Source organism: Artemia franciscana, chromosome 7 (assembly GCF_032884065.1).
Source record: "Artemia franciscana chromosome 7, ASM3288406v1, whole genome shotgun sequence".
In the NCBI taxonomy this organism is placed as follows: Eukaryota; Metazoa; Arthropoda; class Branchiopoda; order Anostraca; family Artemiidae; genus Artemia; species Artemia franciscana.
The window spans coordinates 44,328,634-44,346,096 of record NC_088869.1 but is presented as its reverse complement, the minus strand read 5'-3'; the positions used below and the strand labels follow the sequence as shown (position 1 = coordinate 44,346,096).

At 34.7% G+C, this 17,463-nt stretch overlaps 1 protein-coding gene across 1 annotated transcript in view; it reads right to left on the bottom strand.

Annotated features, from left to right (window-relative positions):
- Positions 1-4,938: 4,938 nt before the first annotated feature.
- LOC136029350 (cyclin-H-like) overlaps positions 4,939-17,463 on the bottom strand; it is a 29,951-nt gene continuing 17,426 nt past the window's right edge. Inside the window, exons 2-3 of the mRNA XM_065707652.1 lie at positions 8,911-9,107; positions 4,939-5,245 (exon numbers count right to left, since the gene is read on the bottom strand). Coding sequence (XP_065563724.1) covers positions 5,002-5,245; positions 8,911-9,107 — 441 coding nt within the window. The 3' untranslated portion in view covers positions 4,939-5,001. The remainder of the gene's footprint in view (positions 5,246-8,910; positions 9,108-17,463) is intronic.

Sequence of the window (17,463 nt, the reverse complement as noted above, 5' to 3'; positions counted from 1 at the left end):
AAACATTACCTATAATACCTAGATCAACCCCTGCAGACGAAATGAATGCTTGCCTGAAAAATTCTAATTTATGGGCACACGTAAAGACATTAAAATTAACTACAAATATGCGTGTCCGATTGCAAAACGATGACTCTGGTCAAACATTTTCAGATCAATTGCTGGCAATTGGAAACGGAAAGCTCCCAGTAGACTCAATTTCAGGACGTATACCTGACGTCCAAAAATGAATTGATTGAAAAAGTATTTCCGAATATTCTAAACAATTATAAAAATAATAAATGGCTAAGTGAAAGAGCGATTCTTGCACCCGAAAATATAGACGTCCACGAAATCAACAATATTATTTTGACCAAGATTCGAGACCAGGCAGTCCTTTACAAGTCAGTCGACACAGTTTTGGAACCAAATGAGGCGGTTAATTATCCGTCTGAATTTTTAAATTCCGTGGATCTTTCAGGGTTTCCACCACACGTGCTACAACTAAAAATAGGCGTACCAATAATATTGTTACGTAACGCAGTTAATTTGTATTGTATCTATCTATCTATCTATCTATATAAAAACGAGTTATGTGTATGTATGTTTGTTTGTTTGTAAAAAGAGCGTTTGCACATGACGTCATTATAAGTACATAAGGCTTTGTATATGCACAGACAATGGGAAAGCCAAGAATGTTGTATATTCGCAAGTTTTACGTAGTTCAAAACACATATATAAATCTATCTATATCCATAGGTGGTACACAGGGACACAACTACAATGGCGCGTAACTAATATGGCGCGTAACGACTTACGCGCGCGGGGGTGCTTGGGGTGGGGGTGGGGGTTTTGGTCGCGAAGTGCCCCCACCAACTAGGTTTTGGGAACCAAGATTCGAACCAAGATTCGAGACCAGTCCTTTACAAGTCAGTCGACATAGTTTTGGAACCAAATGAGGCGGTTAATTATCCATCTGAATTTTTAAATTCCGTGGATCTTTCAGGGTTTCCACCACACGTGCTACAACTAAACATAGGCGTACCAATAAAATGGTTACGTAACGCAGTTAATTTGTATTGTATCTATCTATCTATATAAAAACGAGTTGTGTGTATGCATGTTTGTTTGTTTGTAAAAAGAGCGTTTGCATATGACGTCATTATAAGTACATAAGGCTTTGTATACGCACAGACAATGGGAAAGCCAAGAATGTTGTATATTCGCAAGTTTTACGTAGTTCAAAACACATATATAAATCTATATTCATAGGTGGTACACAGGGACACAACTACCATGGCGCGTAACAACTTACGCGCGCGGGGGGGGGGGGCTTGGGGGGGGGGGTGCGAAGCGCCCCCACCAACTAGGTGTTGGGGTGGCGCGAAGCGCCACCCCAACAGCTAGTATATATATATATATATATATAAAAATAAGTTGTTTGTTTGTCTGTCTGTCGACTGACGTCATGTTTGTGTGTCGACTGACGTCATGTTTGTCGACTGCAGTCATTATGAGGATTGAGCATTATTACGTCATGAAGTAGTTTGTCGACTGACGAAATTACAGATCGGGACAACGGAACACAAATGAAGACCGGGACACAGGGGATATAAATGACGACCGGGACACTCAAAGAGAAATTACAGACTGGGACACCGGGACACAAATAACGACCGGGACAAATGGGACAGCGTAGAATGTTGTATATTCGCAAGATATGCACAGGTGGGACACAGGGACACAATTACAATGGCGTGTAACTAATATGGCGTGTAACGACTTACGCACGCGGGGGGCTTGGGGGGCGGGGCGAAGCGCCTTTTATTGAGAGTGAATAGATATAAAATTATTTAACAGGATATTTCGAACACATATACAGTGTTCATCATCAGCAGTAAAACTCCTTATTGACAGTGAATAGATATAAAATTATTTAACTGGATATTTCGAACACATATACAGTGTTTATCATCAGCAGTTTTACTGCTGATGATGAACACTGTATATGTGTTCGAAATATCCAGTTAAATAATTTTATATCTATTCACTGTCAATAAAAAGGTATCATCCCTATTTTGAACTGTTTTACTTTCGTCATGGAAAGGCAGTGTGGTCTTCGAAGTTATCTACGTCGAATGTATTCAAGCCGAAGTAGCTGAGTTGGTAAAGCGTAATGTTCCAGGTTCTAGGTCCGAGAGGTTCCAGGTTCGAACCTTGGCTTTAGCATTAATACAAAAGAAGAAAAAAAAACTAAAAAAGGTAAAAACTACAAAAAAACTAAAAAGAAAATACTAAAAAAAAAACTAAAAAAAAATAAAAAAAGGTAAAAAACTAAAAACTAAAAAAGAAAAAAACCAAAAAAAAACTAAAAAAGGTAAAAAGCAAAAAAACTGAAAAATAAAGGAGAAAAAGAAAACAAAAAAAATAAAAATAAAAAATAACTAAAAAAGGTAAATGTATTCAAGCTGAAGTAGCTGAGTTGGTAAAGCGTTATGTTCCAGGTTCTAGGTCCGAGAGGTTCCAGGTTCGAACCTTGGCTTTAGCATTAATACAAAAGAAGAAAAAAAACTAAAAAAGGTAAAAACTACAAAAAAGAACTAAAAAGAAAATACTAAAAAGCTAAAAAACTAAAAAAAATAAAAAAAGGTAAAAAACTAAAAACTAATAAAAAACTAAAAAAAAACTAAAAGAAAAAAAACTAAAAAAAAGGAAAAAACTGAAAAATAAAGGAGAAAAAGAAAATTAAAAAAAAAATAAACTAAAAAAGGTAAAAACTACAAAAAAACTAAAAAGAAAAAAAAACTAAAAAAGCTAATAAAAAAAAGGGTAAAAACCAAAAAAAACTAAAAAGAAAAAAAGGAAAAAAACTAAAAAATGATTTCATCATATACCAATTCAAAAACGAATGTATATACAGACCGGGACACAGGGAATAAAAAAAAAATAAAAAGAAAATACTAAAAAAAACTAAACAAGCTAAAAAACTAAAACAAAACTAAAAAAAGGTAAAAAACTAAATAGTAAAAAAGAAAAACTGAAAAGAAATAAAAATAGGTAAAAACTACAAAAAAACTAAAAAGAAAAAAACTAAAAACTAATAAAAAACTAAAAACATTAAAAAAACTAAAAACTGAAAAAGAAAAAAACTAAAAAAAGGAAAAAAACTGAAAAATAAAGGAGAAAAAGAAAACAAAAAAAAATAAAATAAAAATAAAAACAAAATAAAAAAGGTAAATGTATTCAAGCCGAAGTAGCTGAGTTGGTAAAGCGTTATGTTCCAGGTTCTAGGTCCGAGAGGCTCCAGGTTGGAACCTTGGCTTTAGCATTAATACAAAAGAAGAAGAAAAACTAAAAAAGGTAAAAACTAAAAAAAAAAACTAAAAAGAAAATACTAAAAAAACTAAAAACGCTCAAAAACTAAAGAAAAACTAAAAAAGAGGTAAAAAACTAAAAACTAGAAAAGAAAAAAACTAAAAAAAAACTAAAAAAGGTAAAAACTACAAAAAAAACTAAAAACTAATAAAAAAAACTAAAAAAACTAAAAACTGAAAAAGAAAAAAAACTAAAAAAAGGAAAAAACTGAAAAATAAAGGAGAAAAACAAAACTAAAAAAAATAAAAATAAAAATAAAAAACTAAAAAAGGTAAAAACTATAAAAAAAATTAAAAAAAAAGAAAAAAAAAACTAAAAAAGCTAAAAAAAAGGTAAAAACCAAAAAAAACTAAAAAGAAAAAAAGGAAAAAAACAAAAATTTATTTCATCATATACCAATTCAAAAAAAAATGTATATACAGACCAGGACACGGAATATAAATGACGACCGGGACACTCAAAGAGAAATTACAGACTGGGACACCGGGACACAAATGACGACTGGGACGTGTGTGTCGACTGACGTCATGTTTGTGTGTCGACTGACGTCATGTTTGTGTGTCGACTAACGTCATGTTTGTCGACTATAAATGACGACTGGGACACAGGGACACAACTACAACGGGAACGCCGGGGGGCACAGGGGGGATATATAAATGACGATGGGGACACAGGGAATGTTTGATTAGCAATCACCATCAACAAAGCTCAAGGGGAATCATTAGAATAATGAGGTATAGATCTGAATACGGATTGTTTTTCCCATGGACAATTATAAGTTGCATGTTCAAGAGTCGGTAAACCTGACAATCTATTTATATGTACAGACAATAGGACAGCGAAGAATGTCGTATATCCACAAGTTTTACGTAGTTAAAAACATATATATATATATATATATATATATATATATATATATATATATATATATATATATATATATATATATATATATATATATATATATATATATATATATATATATATATATATATATATATATATATATATATATATATATATATATATATATATATATATATATATATATATATATATATATATATATATATATATATATATATATATATATATATATATATATATATATATATATATATATATATATATATATATATATATATTCACAGGTGGGACACGGGGACAAAACTATAATGGCACGTAACTAATATGGCGCGTAACGACTTACGCGCGCGGGGAGCTTGGGGGAGGGGGGCGAATCGCCCCCACCAACTAGGTGTTGGGGTGGCGCTTTGCGCCACCCCAACAGCTAGTTTTTATATATATAGATAGATACTGTCAAGGAATCTCTCAGATAGCCCCTGCCTGTTTATTCCCTCATAGTCGTAATACCAATTTTTCAGTGATTATGTATTTTCTCTCATATTTTTTTTATAATTGCACCCAACCATTATAATCTTTGCGCGCGTGAGGGTTAGAAATCAATAAATAATGGGTTGAGTGAGGTGTCAAAATAGGAAACACTTTCCTTGATATCAATTAAAAAACCTTCAATGGGTCTAGATAGATTGTGAATTGTCAACTGATACCCCAGCTGTTGCAAGAGAAGCAGCTCGTTATTCAGTATAATATCAGTTGCCTTTTCTTTGTCCCCTCTGAGATTGGTCACAGTGGGTTGGATGAGGTGTCAAAATAGGTAACACTTACCTTGATATCAATTAAAAAACCTTCAATGGGTCTATATGGATTATGAATTGTCAACTGATATCCCAATTGTTGCATAAGAAGCAGCTCGTTATTCAATATAATACCAGATGCCTTTTCTTGGTCCCCTCTGAGATTGGCCACAAAACTTCCAATTGACACATTAAATTCATCCACTTTTGCGGCGAGATAAACACAAGTAGCCCTAAAAAAGCAACACCAATAGCAACGTAGCGTTTAAGCTGATTGAACATTAGAGTCCAAGCCGACAACTATTCTAGGCAGAAATTTTGAATACATTAAGCCTGCTAAACTATTCACAGCAACGAATAATCAAGAGGTCAAATAAAAGATAACAACTCATATCAATAAATATCAATTCAACCATAACTTTCAAAACTAAAAAAATAAAAACTTCCTTTGCGCTCTTCTGTGATTGAATCAGTCTTTTTTTTAATAATACAAACAAGTGTACAAGTTGTAGTTAAAGCATTAGCTAGAATCTTGTAAAGAGCAAACTACATCCAATAGTAGCAAAAAAAATGATATTAAAAAAGGTTTCAAATATAAAAGAGTGCAATGACGAAAACAAATTTATAGGAAATTTGAAAGAGCTCGAAAACGGCAACATTGAAACGGTAACGAATAGAACCTATAACATTGAAATTCCCTTGTCTGAAAATCCTTGAAAGGAATTTTTCAGTCCCCGCTTTGAAAACCTGAGAAAGTTTAATTCAGTCAATACAACCATTTTAGAATATCCTTTTTTCCGGTAGCTGGATAGTGATACATTTTAATAGGTGTTTAAGTAGTTAATGAAAGCCAGTCCTTATACCTATGTATTTTTTGACTTATAAATTGGTCTTCATAGCAGTGAAGTAAAATGCAACTTTTCGCAAAAACACTGCGTCTTTGGGGCCATTTCCACATTACAATATGACGTCATGACATCGCGCTAGAATGTCTCTATATATAAAGCGAATTCTTAACCAAAGAATTAATGGCGAATTTTTCTCAATCAGCTTTTTTCAAATCATTTTTTGTTGAGCTTGTGGTTTTTGTGGCTTCTGGTGGCTCTTTGCAATGTTGAAAATCTCTGTAAAATTCGCTAAAGATACTGGGTTTCAGTGATAGCTGAATGAACTGCCTTTCTATTGGCCAACTTACGAGCAGGTATGGCTTTATAATCATAAAGCTCCAAAACTGGATTAGCAAAATTTCTAATGTAATCTTTGGTCATCATATCACCTAATGTATTGCAGTATTGCATTAAATATTCACTTTATGTAGGTTTTACGCTTAAACCCAACTATTTCCACCACTTCCAACATGTGCTTGGACCCAAACCCAAAGTGTATCGTTTCTCAAAATTCCATAGAGCCAATAGTTTTTTTTAATACTGTGTATTATCCTTACAACTTGGGTTATGTTCATTCACCAGGTGTCTTATGGCTAATGAAGCTGCGGAGCAAATTATTCAACTCTGAGTAGGTCTTTTTGACAGATTCAATCCAGTGTCCTATAAATCTAGTAGTCCTATAAATGGGTGTCATCTCAATGACAAAAAAAAGATAGGTCCCCTTGTAACTTAAAACTACAAGATATTGACCTACTGGGAATTACCACACCTCGACCAGCACCCTTTACCGAGACTTACGCTATTTCATGAATTGATGCTATGTCTAGACACCGGTTAAATAATAACTTGAGAGATCAGAGCTGCAGTATTCATTTCCTTAAATCAGTTTAGTCACTATTGAATGAAGCAGATGTAGTATGTATGCAACCTATAGATCTCCCAAGTGTATATGAAAAACTGCATCAAATCTTTTTAAATTTTCTGACTTGAATCACCATAAAAGTGGTAATGGTACTGTCAAATATGGTAGCGTCATCTTTAGTTTGATCACAAAAGGCACTTAAAATTTGCGCTTGAGTGAACCCATTCCCAAAAGCCTATGACAGCTGGTTCGAAACCATCAACCCAGAAAAAATAAACGCTTCAGTGACAATCTCTCTCGGAAAAAATGCAAAATTCAGTATCATACAAAGTGCAGCTAGAAACATCTGCTTAGACACAAAGACATGTTGAATTTCGCCGTATGAAGTTATGCTCAATGCCTTATTCAAAGATTATGCGAAATTTTCGAGGCTAATAACTTTCATGGTAAATTTAAAAGTAATGCATTTTACATGTTTAGGATTAGCATAAAGCCTCGGTGGCTCGGTAGGTAGAGCGTACGTTTAAAATAAGCATAAATAACAGATCTTTTTGTGTCTAAGAACTAAATCAAAGGACACTATGTACATCCTGGCTGTCAAAATGGTGCCTCAGCAATCAATCAGGAATGATTGAGGGAATTTAGTCAAAACTCTAAGGAAGTGCTGGGGGAATGTTGAACTAAATCAAAAGACACTATGTACAGACAGGTTTTCAAAAGGGCGATTCAGCAATATCTAAGGGACAGCCAAGGGTACTAAATTGAAAACTCCAGGGACTCTTGAGGGGAGGTGTTAAACGAAATCAAAAGAAAATGTATGCATCCAGGTGAAGGGCGTTTGTCCAGAAGAGCAGGAATGGCTGTGGGCATTAAGTTGAAACTTCCAAAAAAAGTGACAGGGCTGTTAGAACAAATCAAAAGGTAAAATGTACATAGAGTTTGCCAAAAACGTGTATCTAAAATATCTCTAATATGGCTGAGGGTATTTAGTTCAAACTTCTAAGAATGTTAATGGGGATAGCGAACTAAATCAAAAGACGCTATTTGCATCCAGCATATCCAAAATGATCTATCTGTAGTAGCAAAGGAACAGTTAGGTCAAAAATTTCATGAAATATTGAGAGAGATGTTGAACCCGATTGAAACACTATCTGTAGCAAACTTTGACTATGATTGCGATTTCTTGTGATAGCGAATACTTGCAACTGTAACTGCAACTACTTGCAACTGTGACTCTAATTACTTGTGCCTGCTACTGCATGTGACTGTGATTACTTGTGACTAGTATATTTCTACAAATATTACTATACTACTGCTGCTGTTAAGATTGAGCTTCCAGCCTTTTTTTTCAAAAGGAAACTGTGTTTCTAGGTTTTTCGAAAATGGCTAGACAAAGCAATCGTACTTAAAAGGATGCATAGGAGATTTGAAAAAAAAAGAAAAAAGAATTAACTGAATACTTTGATGAGGGAAAAAAATGATTATTTAAGTTTTCAATTCCTTTGTGTCAAGTCGAGAAATAAGAGGAATAGATAGCTATTGCAGCGATTATTACTTCATATAAAAAAGCTTGAATACTTTGAACAACAATAGGGAGGAACCTGTTAGGTTATTAGTGGTTGTTTCAGGTGGCCCAGAAAGATTACTATCAAGTTGATGTCGACATCTATCACATATAAAATCGCAATTCTGGTGCAAAGTTACAGTTTGGGTGGTAGTTCACCTTCCATTGACTAAATGATAGTTTTAACATATAACAGTTGTTTTTTACAAAAAAAAGTTGGTTTCTAAATAAAAAAAAGCAACGGAATCAAAAGTAAAACTGAAGTAAAAAAGCAAATGTTAAAATTTAACCTAAAGAGTGGGAGACTGAGGGGAGAGCAGCCCCATCCAAATATGCAGGATAATTTACGTTCAGTTTAAGCTTAAATCTTACTATTTAATTTCGTAAGGAAAACCAGTTTTTTTTTCTATTTGATTCTAACAAAGTTGACCACAAAAAAAAATACTTAGCCAATTTGCATTTAAGGTGAAAATGAAAGCCAGCGTTAATGATAGGCCTATACAAAATAGGCATTGGTTAATTTGTAACTAAAGAGGTCCTTTCAATGGAATAATTACAATAAACATCCATGAAGACAATACTTACAAAATATCTCTTGGATGGTAGTCCATTACAGAGTTCTTGAGATAGAATCTTTTAAAGTAATGAAATCCAGTGCCAACAACTGATGGTGGCATAGCAGGTTTGAAAATCTTGCACAGTTCAAAGAGTTTTTGTTCATAAAACATTAAAATCTCCTTTTCTTCATCGTAAGTCAAGAACTCAGTTGATCTTCCCTCAAGCTAAAAAGTAACAAAATTCGTAGACGTAATATTTCCTCTAGTTAAACTCTATTCTCATGTCAGATACCCTTTGAGAATCTTTTAGGCAAAAAAGGGAAGAAAATACCATTACTTTACAATAATGTTGTAAAATTACCTTAAAATAAAAACTCCGTCAGTAAAATTGGTAAATAAGGTAAAACTAGTAAAATAAGGTAAAATGTGGTAATCCCTAGGAAATATAGGGTAAAATTGTTGTTTTAGATTTGCCCTGTAGCTACAAGACCAGTTGAGCATTTCTTTTTAAGCAGTGCTTTTAGGCTTTAATGAGATTTTTGATGATCTGATTTTCTTGGGGTTAAAAATGGTAGGATCAAACCCGTGCCCCTCGGACAAAGGATTCCCAAACCAGCGTGCCAACCACTTTGCCAGTCGTTGTGTTTATATTCTTATCAACCAAATTTACAGTAACTTAAAATTAAAGGATTCAAAGAACATTTTATTGTTCACTTTGAATTAAGATCTCAATCCCTAATCAGAGAATTCTTGCCAAATCTAATTGGTTAATGGCTTTCATTTATTCTGGCTTGGTTTGTTTGATTCAGTCTTTCTTCTGCTCTGTTAAGAGTTATTTCAAAAGGCTAGTATTCTTTCCTTTTTTTAGCACTGAAAACTGCTGGGCAGAAGTCCCTGACGAAATATCTGCCTCGTCATTTTGCTTCTTTTCTGTCCACTGGCAGACATTACCCTCGGTTATTTGATTTATTATTTTTCTTTGTTTGTAATATGACAATCCTGCTTGTAGCCCTATCTGTCTTCAATAGCTCACAGAACTAATATAATTTATTTCAGATAATGTTTCACCATTTAAAATTATAATTACTTGTACTATAATACACTTTATCGTTCTAATAACAAGATATTTAATTAGACCTATACAAAAAATTAAATCATATTCAAACTTGTTACTGCCAACCTCTTTCCACTTTTTTTTATGTGAAAATTGTAAGCCCTCGTAAAATATGTCAACAAAATATAAAAGACACCGGTAAAATAGTTAAAATACCAATTTTAGGGGGGTCCATAAAATTATGGTAGAACGCGTAAAATACCCAATTTTACTGTGACCAATTTTAAAAGTTGTGACACTACGTTACAACCTATTGATACTATTTTCTAACGGAAATGTTTACGATTGGGATTTAGAAGGCCTTTTAACTTCGAGCGCCATCATGGCAAAACTTCCTTCAGAGTTCAGAGAGAAGCAGAAAAAACTATATCTACATGGCCTAGGTGGCCTGAAGTGTTGCAGCAGCCATTTGTGGGCTTCGTCAACAAAAGTGTTGCCGGAGCAACGCTTTTGTCAGACGTGAAAAAATATTACATCAACGTCGCAGCCAGTCGAACGCTAAATGTAGGCTATATATCTAATGTACCCTTAAATATGCTGAACATAAACAAGATATTTAAAATTGACATGAGTATTTGATCCCTTGTCTTGGTTTGTTTCTTCACTATCAGTTACTTGAATATACAAGGCTGCATACTCTCACTGGTCCTCTTTAAATATTTATCGATTAAACCCTCGACTATACCGTACGGAGATTGAAGGAATAATAGTTGGTAGAAATGTCAACTTGACAGACCTTGAATAAGCAGAAGACGCAATCTTTCTTGCGTCGAGCCAATACTCCGGCCAGCAAATGGTTGACGAAGTCACACATTTCTCAGCTTACCTCGACTCACGAATAAACAAGAAGAAAACAAAAGTTCTTGATATGAACATCACTACAGATTACCAACTAACCCTGAATGGTTTCCCACTTGAAAAGATTGACAGTTCTGTTTATCTAGGATCCGAGGTGGATTCGAAGGGAGGATGTGATCAAGATGTCAACAGAATAATATCTAAAGATCAAGCAGTTTTCAGTTAGCTTCCCAAACATATCTAGGTCCGTCGAGAAATTGGTTTGCGGACGAAGATAAGCATGTAAAAGTCGACAGTGAAGGCAGTACTACTCTATGGTTTTGAATCGTGGCCCGTCAAAGCAACTCACGGACGTAGTCTAGAGATTTTCAACCACCGTTGCCTATGTACAATTTTATGCTTCAAGACTCAAATTAAACTTTGGACAATATCGGCCAACATTGTTTTAGCATCGACAAAATCTCAAGCGTCATCAAGCTCCGTCGGCTTGGAAACATTTTGCGTTGCCGCAATGAAAGCCTCATTGAACAGATATTTGTCTGTCAGTTGAATAGCAGCCAGTTGAACTTATCTTTTTGTACCAGCACCTAATCACCAAAGATAACTATGGTGTAAAAAGGATTTATGAAAAATAAATATTGACTTTCTAGGCAGCTGAAGCTTGCCTTTTCAATCGTCGGCATTGTTAAGGATTAAAACTTACAATATCATATTATACAACCTAACTAGCATTATGTACGATATATATATATATATATATATATATATATATATATATATATATATATATATATATATATATATATATATATATATATATATATATATATACATATATATATATATATATATATATATATATATATATATATATATATATATATATATATATATATATTAGAAGAAAGTGTAAACGAAAAACTGTTGTGTGTACGCCTTAGCCCAAAGTCGATAGCTAGCTATACCATGGACGGTCGTGAATGGCCCACTGTATAAAAAACATTGAGGCTAAGGCTATAAACAATCCAATCATATTCTTCAGAAATATATCCCATAATAATCCCATAAGTATATACCCCATAACCCCATAAGTATAATCCCATAAGATAATCCCAAATAAGTGACTATTGGCGACGACTGGAAAATAACACCATTGCCGCAATCGAGAGTCACCCTGACATTATCCTCTGAACAATTTACAAAAAAATGACATTTTTCAAAACTGATAGACGGCCCAAACCTTTTAAACAATTAGTTAAAGTATTAAAATTAGAAATAAAACTAGACTTGGACCGGCTTAGAAGGATAATGTCATCAGCATATGCAATGTAAGACAGATTTCGAGATAATGAAACAAAAGAGCAGGAAAGAGAATTAAGGGCAGTAGCTAAACATGAATTGAATATATAAGGAGAAATAATTCCTCCTTGTCTAATTCCTCTACCCACTTGAATTAATTTAGACTGAGATGAAGACGAACTCGGACAAATACGGATCTTTAATCCAGAATACCAAGAGCGAAGGACTCGAATGACAGCTAGGGGCAATCCAGCATGGATTAAAGCGAGTAGTGCAGATGCATGAAAAATGTTACGTGCAGAAAATGTTACATGCAGAAAGTGCAGAAAATGTAAAATGTTAAATGGACGCTATGCCATTGTGGTGCATTTTTATTCATAATCACTAGGGACCCCTTGGAGGCAAATTTCCTTATCCTCAAATAAACTCTTCTTGTAAGAAGACTCTTCTTGTAACTCTCCCTCGTCCTTCTCTGCAGCTGACATTCCTGTCTTTTTTATGAATCTGATTTTGCTGCTCCTGACAAGCAAATTGAACTCATTTACGAAACTGAGTTAGAGAAATTCCTTCCTACGATTCCCGATAGACAGTTTGTTGTTAGCTCATAGATGTCATCAGACAATTAAAGCAATAAGTGAAGGTAAAAAGTTGACGTTGGGTAGCGAGAACATCAATCAAGTGGACAGCTTCACTTATCTAGGCAGTATTATTTGCAAGGACAGTGGGGGATAGCCAAGGCCCAGGGTGTTTTTTTAATGCTGAAAAGTTTGAAGAATAGGAAGATAAGTTTGTGAACCAAGATTAAAATATTGGAAGCTACATTGATAACATTGATGGAGCATGTTATGAAGCGATGACACTCCAAAAGACAGAAAAGGATTGCTAGATTTTTCCGGAGATATTGCATATGGGTTGTTTTGGGTAACCATCGGACTGATCATGTCTCTAACAGTTAGTTGCACGAAAGATTAAGTCTAATTCCTCTACCTACTTGAATTAATTTGGACTGAGATGAAGACGAACTCGGATAAATACGGATCTTTAATCCAGAATACCAGGAGCGAAGGACTCGAATGACAGCTAGGGGCAATCCGGCATGAATTAAAGCGAGCAGTGCAGATGCATAAAAAATGTTGTCAAAGGCCCCTTTGATATCAACCAAGAGGGCGTATAGCGGTTGAAGCAACTTGAACTCATTTACGAAACTGAGTTAGAGAAATTCCTTCTTACGATTCCCGATAGACAGTTTGTTGTTAGCTCATAGATGTCGTCAGACAATTAAAGCAATAAGTGAAGGTGAAAAGTTGATGTTGAGTAGCGAGAATATCAATCAGGTAGCGAGAATGACACTCCAAAAGACAGAAAACGATTGCTAAATTTTTTCCGGAGATATTGCATATAGTTGTTTTGGGTACCCATCGGACTGATCATGTCTCTAAGAGTTAGTTGCACGAAAAATATGGTTCGCTTTCCAGCACTATAATGAGAGAAAGGTTGAGATGGCTAGAACATATTTTGTGGAAGAAGGATGACAGATTGGCAAAGATCAACCTTGTCCAGCCAACCATGCAGGACCAAACGAAAAGCAGGTAGTCCTTAATTGGGGTGGGAGGATGTTGTAAGGAAAGATTTAAGGAAATCGGAATTTCGTAGGAAGATTTAAATAGGAAGGCTTTGAATGAATTGGGATGGATAGAGGAGCACGCGTAGTTGTGCTGGCCTCAGGTGGCCTGGTGCTACAGTGAATAGTTATTAGTAGTAATTTACTAAAACTGATCGTTTGAAAGTCTAGTTTGTTTTTTCTTTGGTTTGCTAAATAATTACTTCAGCAGTCAACTTGCCATCGGAATTCTCCATTAATTAGAAAATTTAAAATCACTTACCTTGATCTTGTGATTCCTAAATTAATCACCAAGCATAAGCGAAAACCTAGTTCTTCACGGGATGATTGGTACCATGTTAGCATTCAATAGCGTTTAGTATCTTTATACATCTTTTTTATGACCATATTTAGTGCATTAACATTTAAATTTATTTTATATCTATGGTTTATTTCTATCATTGTATTTTGTTCTTATGCCCATATTTGATGCATTAATTTGTTTCCTATTTATGTGACATTTTTTTTCCTTTTTCCTTTACTCCATCTTATCGTGTTAAGTGCATGATAGATATTTAATAAATGAACAAAAGCTTATCAGGAGCCAGTAAAAGGTACACCAACTAGGAAAAGTAGCAATTCCATTACCAACAAAGGTTTCCATGGTCTAAGGGTCGAATATTATCTTTAAGTCTAAACCACCCAGACTTTTGATCTGAATTCTTTCTTTCAACGTGTACATTAAAACTGAAGTATTTAACCCATCGAAACTTGTTGAATGGCAAATCTCGTGAAAAAGCTCAAAACTTACAATACAATTTTATTGACCCTAGTTGGTACCATAAAACTGTCTGTCGCTTTTTATAATCAAAAGAATATGGACAGACCCTGCTAAAAGATAGACACCAGTACTAGAAGTGCAAAGTCCCTCATCCCTGAAGACTACCGTGATCTGACCTACGATTTTTTTTTCTTAAAACCCCCTCGTTTGTCTTTGAATTCTGTTTTGATGGTTTCCTAGATAAAACGAAAGGTAAAGTAATTTGCAGAGGTTTCTAACTATTTAACCAAGAAGGTAACCATACTGTAACAGCCTATTCTTACTTGCACTTCCCTGTCTGTAGTGAAAATAGAAGCAAATTTTGTTTAGCCCAAACACATCATAGGCAATAAATTGGTTAACCAACTAGCAAAAGATGTCAACCGCTCATTTCAGATATGACCAAGACCAAACAGCCTATTGTTACTTACAAGTTCTAAAAATTAGAACTAGATTATTTTTCATGGGTAGCAAAACACTGACATTTACAATTCCTCAAATTTTTTAGTGCATCATATTAACAATAACAATGATTTCAGTGCTAATCAACATGGTGGATCCCTATAGGGTCCAAACAATCTGTTAAGTTTAGAGTCCGGATACATCAGGAGACTAATTCAGAAACATAAAACATTTGAACTTATAATGAAAAAATAGGGTGAACTTGGGTAAGTCCGACCCCTTATCGAGTTTTGTTCAGCTGAATTTGGTCCCGAAACTGTTTGACGTTGCTCTTGGTTATTCTAGTAATATTCTTCCCAATCCAGAGAGTTTGCAACTTTTGTTGTTACCGTGAGTTGCTACACCTAAGTAACCTATCTCAGGAAGGGCAGACTTACCCCCTAGTCTCAGGTAAATCTGACACCCCCAGGTAAATCCTATACTTGCAGAGATAAAAAATTATATCACCCTAAGACATGATACAGGATACTTCTATGTACAGAAAAACTATGCAAAACAAAAACTATCTTTAATAGTTTTCATGTACCACAGTAGAACACAGGTTTTCTGTTTACCATGGGGTAATTGAGACAGTGCCATTCTTACCCTCTACATAGAAAAAGTATCTGAGAATGGCTTTTTTTCAAATTTTTATTGTAAATACGGAAAGGGAACACCACACTTCAAATAATAGGAGAAAATTATAGTTTCAATAGGTATCAGTGAAAAAATAATTATTTTTTTTTTACTTTTATTGAAAAAAGGGATTTTTATTTTAAAAAAGTAACTTCAATTAGTATCAGAGAGAGTCGAGAAAGCAACCTTTTGATCCCTTGCAGGCACTAGTGTGCTTCTTGTACATAATGATGACGTGCCGAATTTGGAATGATGATAAAGTGAAGGGGCAAGCTCCAGAGAGCTCCAATAGTCCGGCAAAGATGTTTTCTTCAACTTCGTCAATTTCATCTTTTTGGGATCAGTTAGGCTAGGCTCAGACAGTGAAGATATTTTATACAAACAAGATTTTCATCAGTAGAATCAAGCACCCTTCCGATTTTGGAGCCTTATCGACCACGTTTGTAATCGTATGCTAAAGTATAGCACTCATTTAACTGTATTTTTAGCTTCTTTTCTTCTTATTCTTCTTCATTCTCACTGCCAACGATATAACAGATGTCCATCTGGTCAATTTTGGAACCCAGTGAGACATCAAAGTCTTCACTGGAAAGATTATTTTTCCTTTTCATTTTTGGCTTAAGCAAATTCCGTTTTATTTTCTCTTTTTTGTTTTCGAGTTTTTTTTTCTCTTTTTCTATTTGTTCAAGCCCTCTCAAAACCTGTAAAAATGTGATTATTTCGGCTTCCCGAGCAACTGCTCGGGAAGCCGAAATAATCACATACGAAATAATCAATAATCACACTATGCCTGCCGAATGTCCTAAGTGCTGAGGCATCAAGAGAAGGGCACCGGCCTGAGTCCAAAAGAAATTCTTCAAATAATTTCACATGTGCATGAATCTTTTTTGGACTAACCAAGATTGAATTAGTTGTGGCATTCACTGTAGTTGTCGTTCTTGTTAAAGTCCGAATGTCTGATGTCTTTGTCTTAACATATTGTTTTAACTTGGCTGGACCAAACTTCGCAATGTAAATCGTGCTGCGGTTGATACGTGCTGGAATAGCGGAATCATTAATTCCTGTCGTTAAAATTATTCTTAATCAGTGAAGGGGTATGGTAAGTCTCCCAGAACTGACATAAATTTTCATGAGTCCTTCTTTTGGTAAAACGTCGTCTGGGTATGCTCGTTGCCAGTTCACGAGCTCATGCTCATACGATGATTTCATCCCTTTGGAAATAACCCTGACAAGGGACTCCAGGACATGAGATGCATGGGCTGACAACTTGAGGATAGTAACAATCTTTTCTGAAGCAAGTTCCACAAGTGCCAAAAATAAATGGGAGCCATGGCCGTCAAGAATAAGAAGTGTATTTTCTTTCGCCTGATGCAGGAAAACATCATTAAACCAGATATAGAAGAGGTCTGCTGTTTTTCATCCTTTCTTAGTAGCTAAAAAATATGCATCATGATAGTCTTTGATCGGCAGTCATGAACTCCAACTATTTTTCCCCGAGGATATTACCAGTAGAGGCAATTTCTCATCTGATGCACTAATACACGTGGGAACAGGTGTGTTATCACACCCATTGCCACCAGTTCACCGCTTTGCTGGTGATCCTTTTGCATCAGCGATTTTAAGGCTATCAGGATCGCAAGAAAACGAAGCTTCATCCAAGTTGTACCAACATTCTGGTTTGTCTAAGATGTCAAGCTCTTCTGCTGTTTGTTGTAGGAGGTTATAAAATCATAAAATGATCAAAGGATCTGCTTAATACACATCTCTCAGGGTTTTCAAGTCGCTCAGTTTCCTTAAGCGACATTTTCTTTCTTTTCTTAAACCCAAACTATCATTTTTCATTTCGCCGATTCTTTGTGAAATGAGCAGTAAT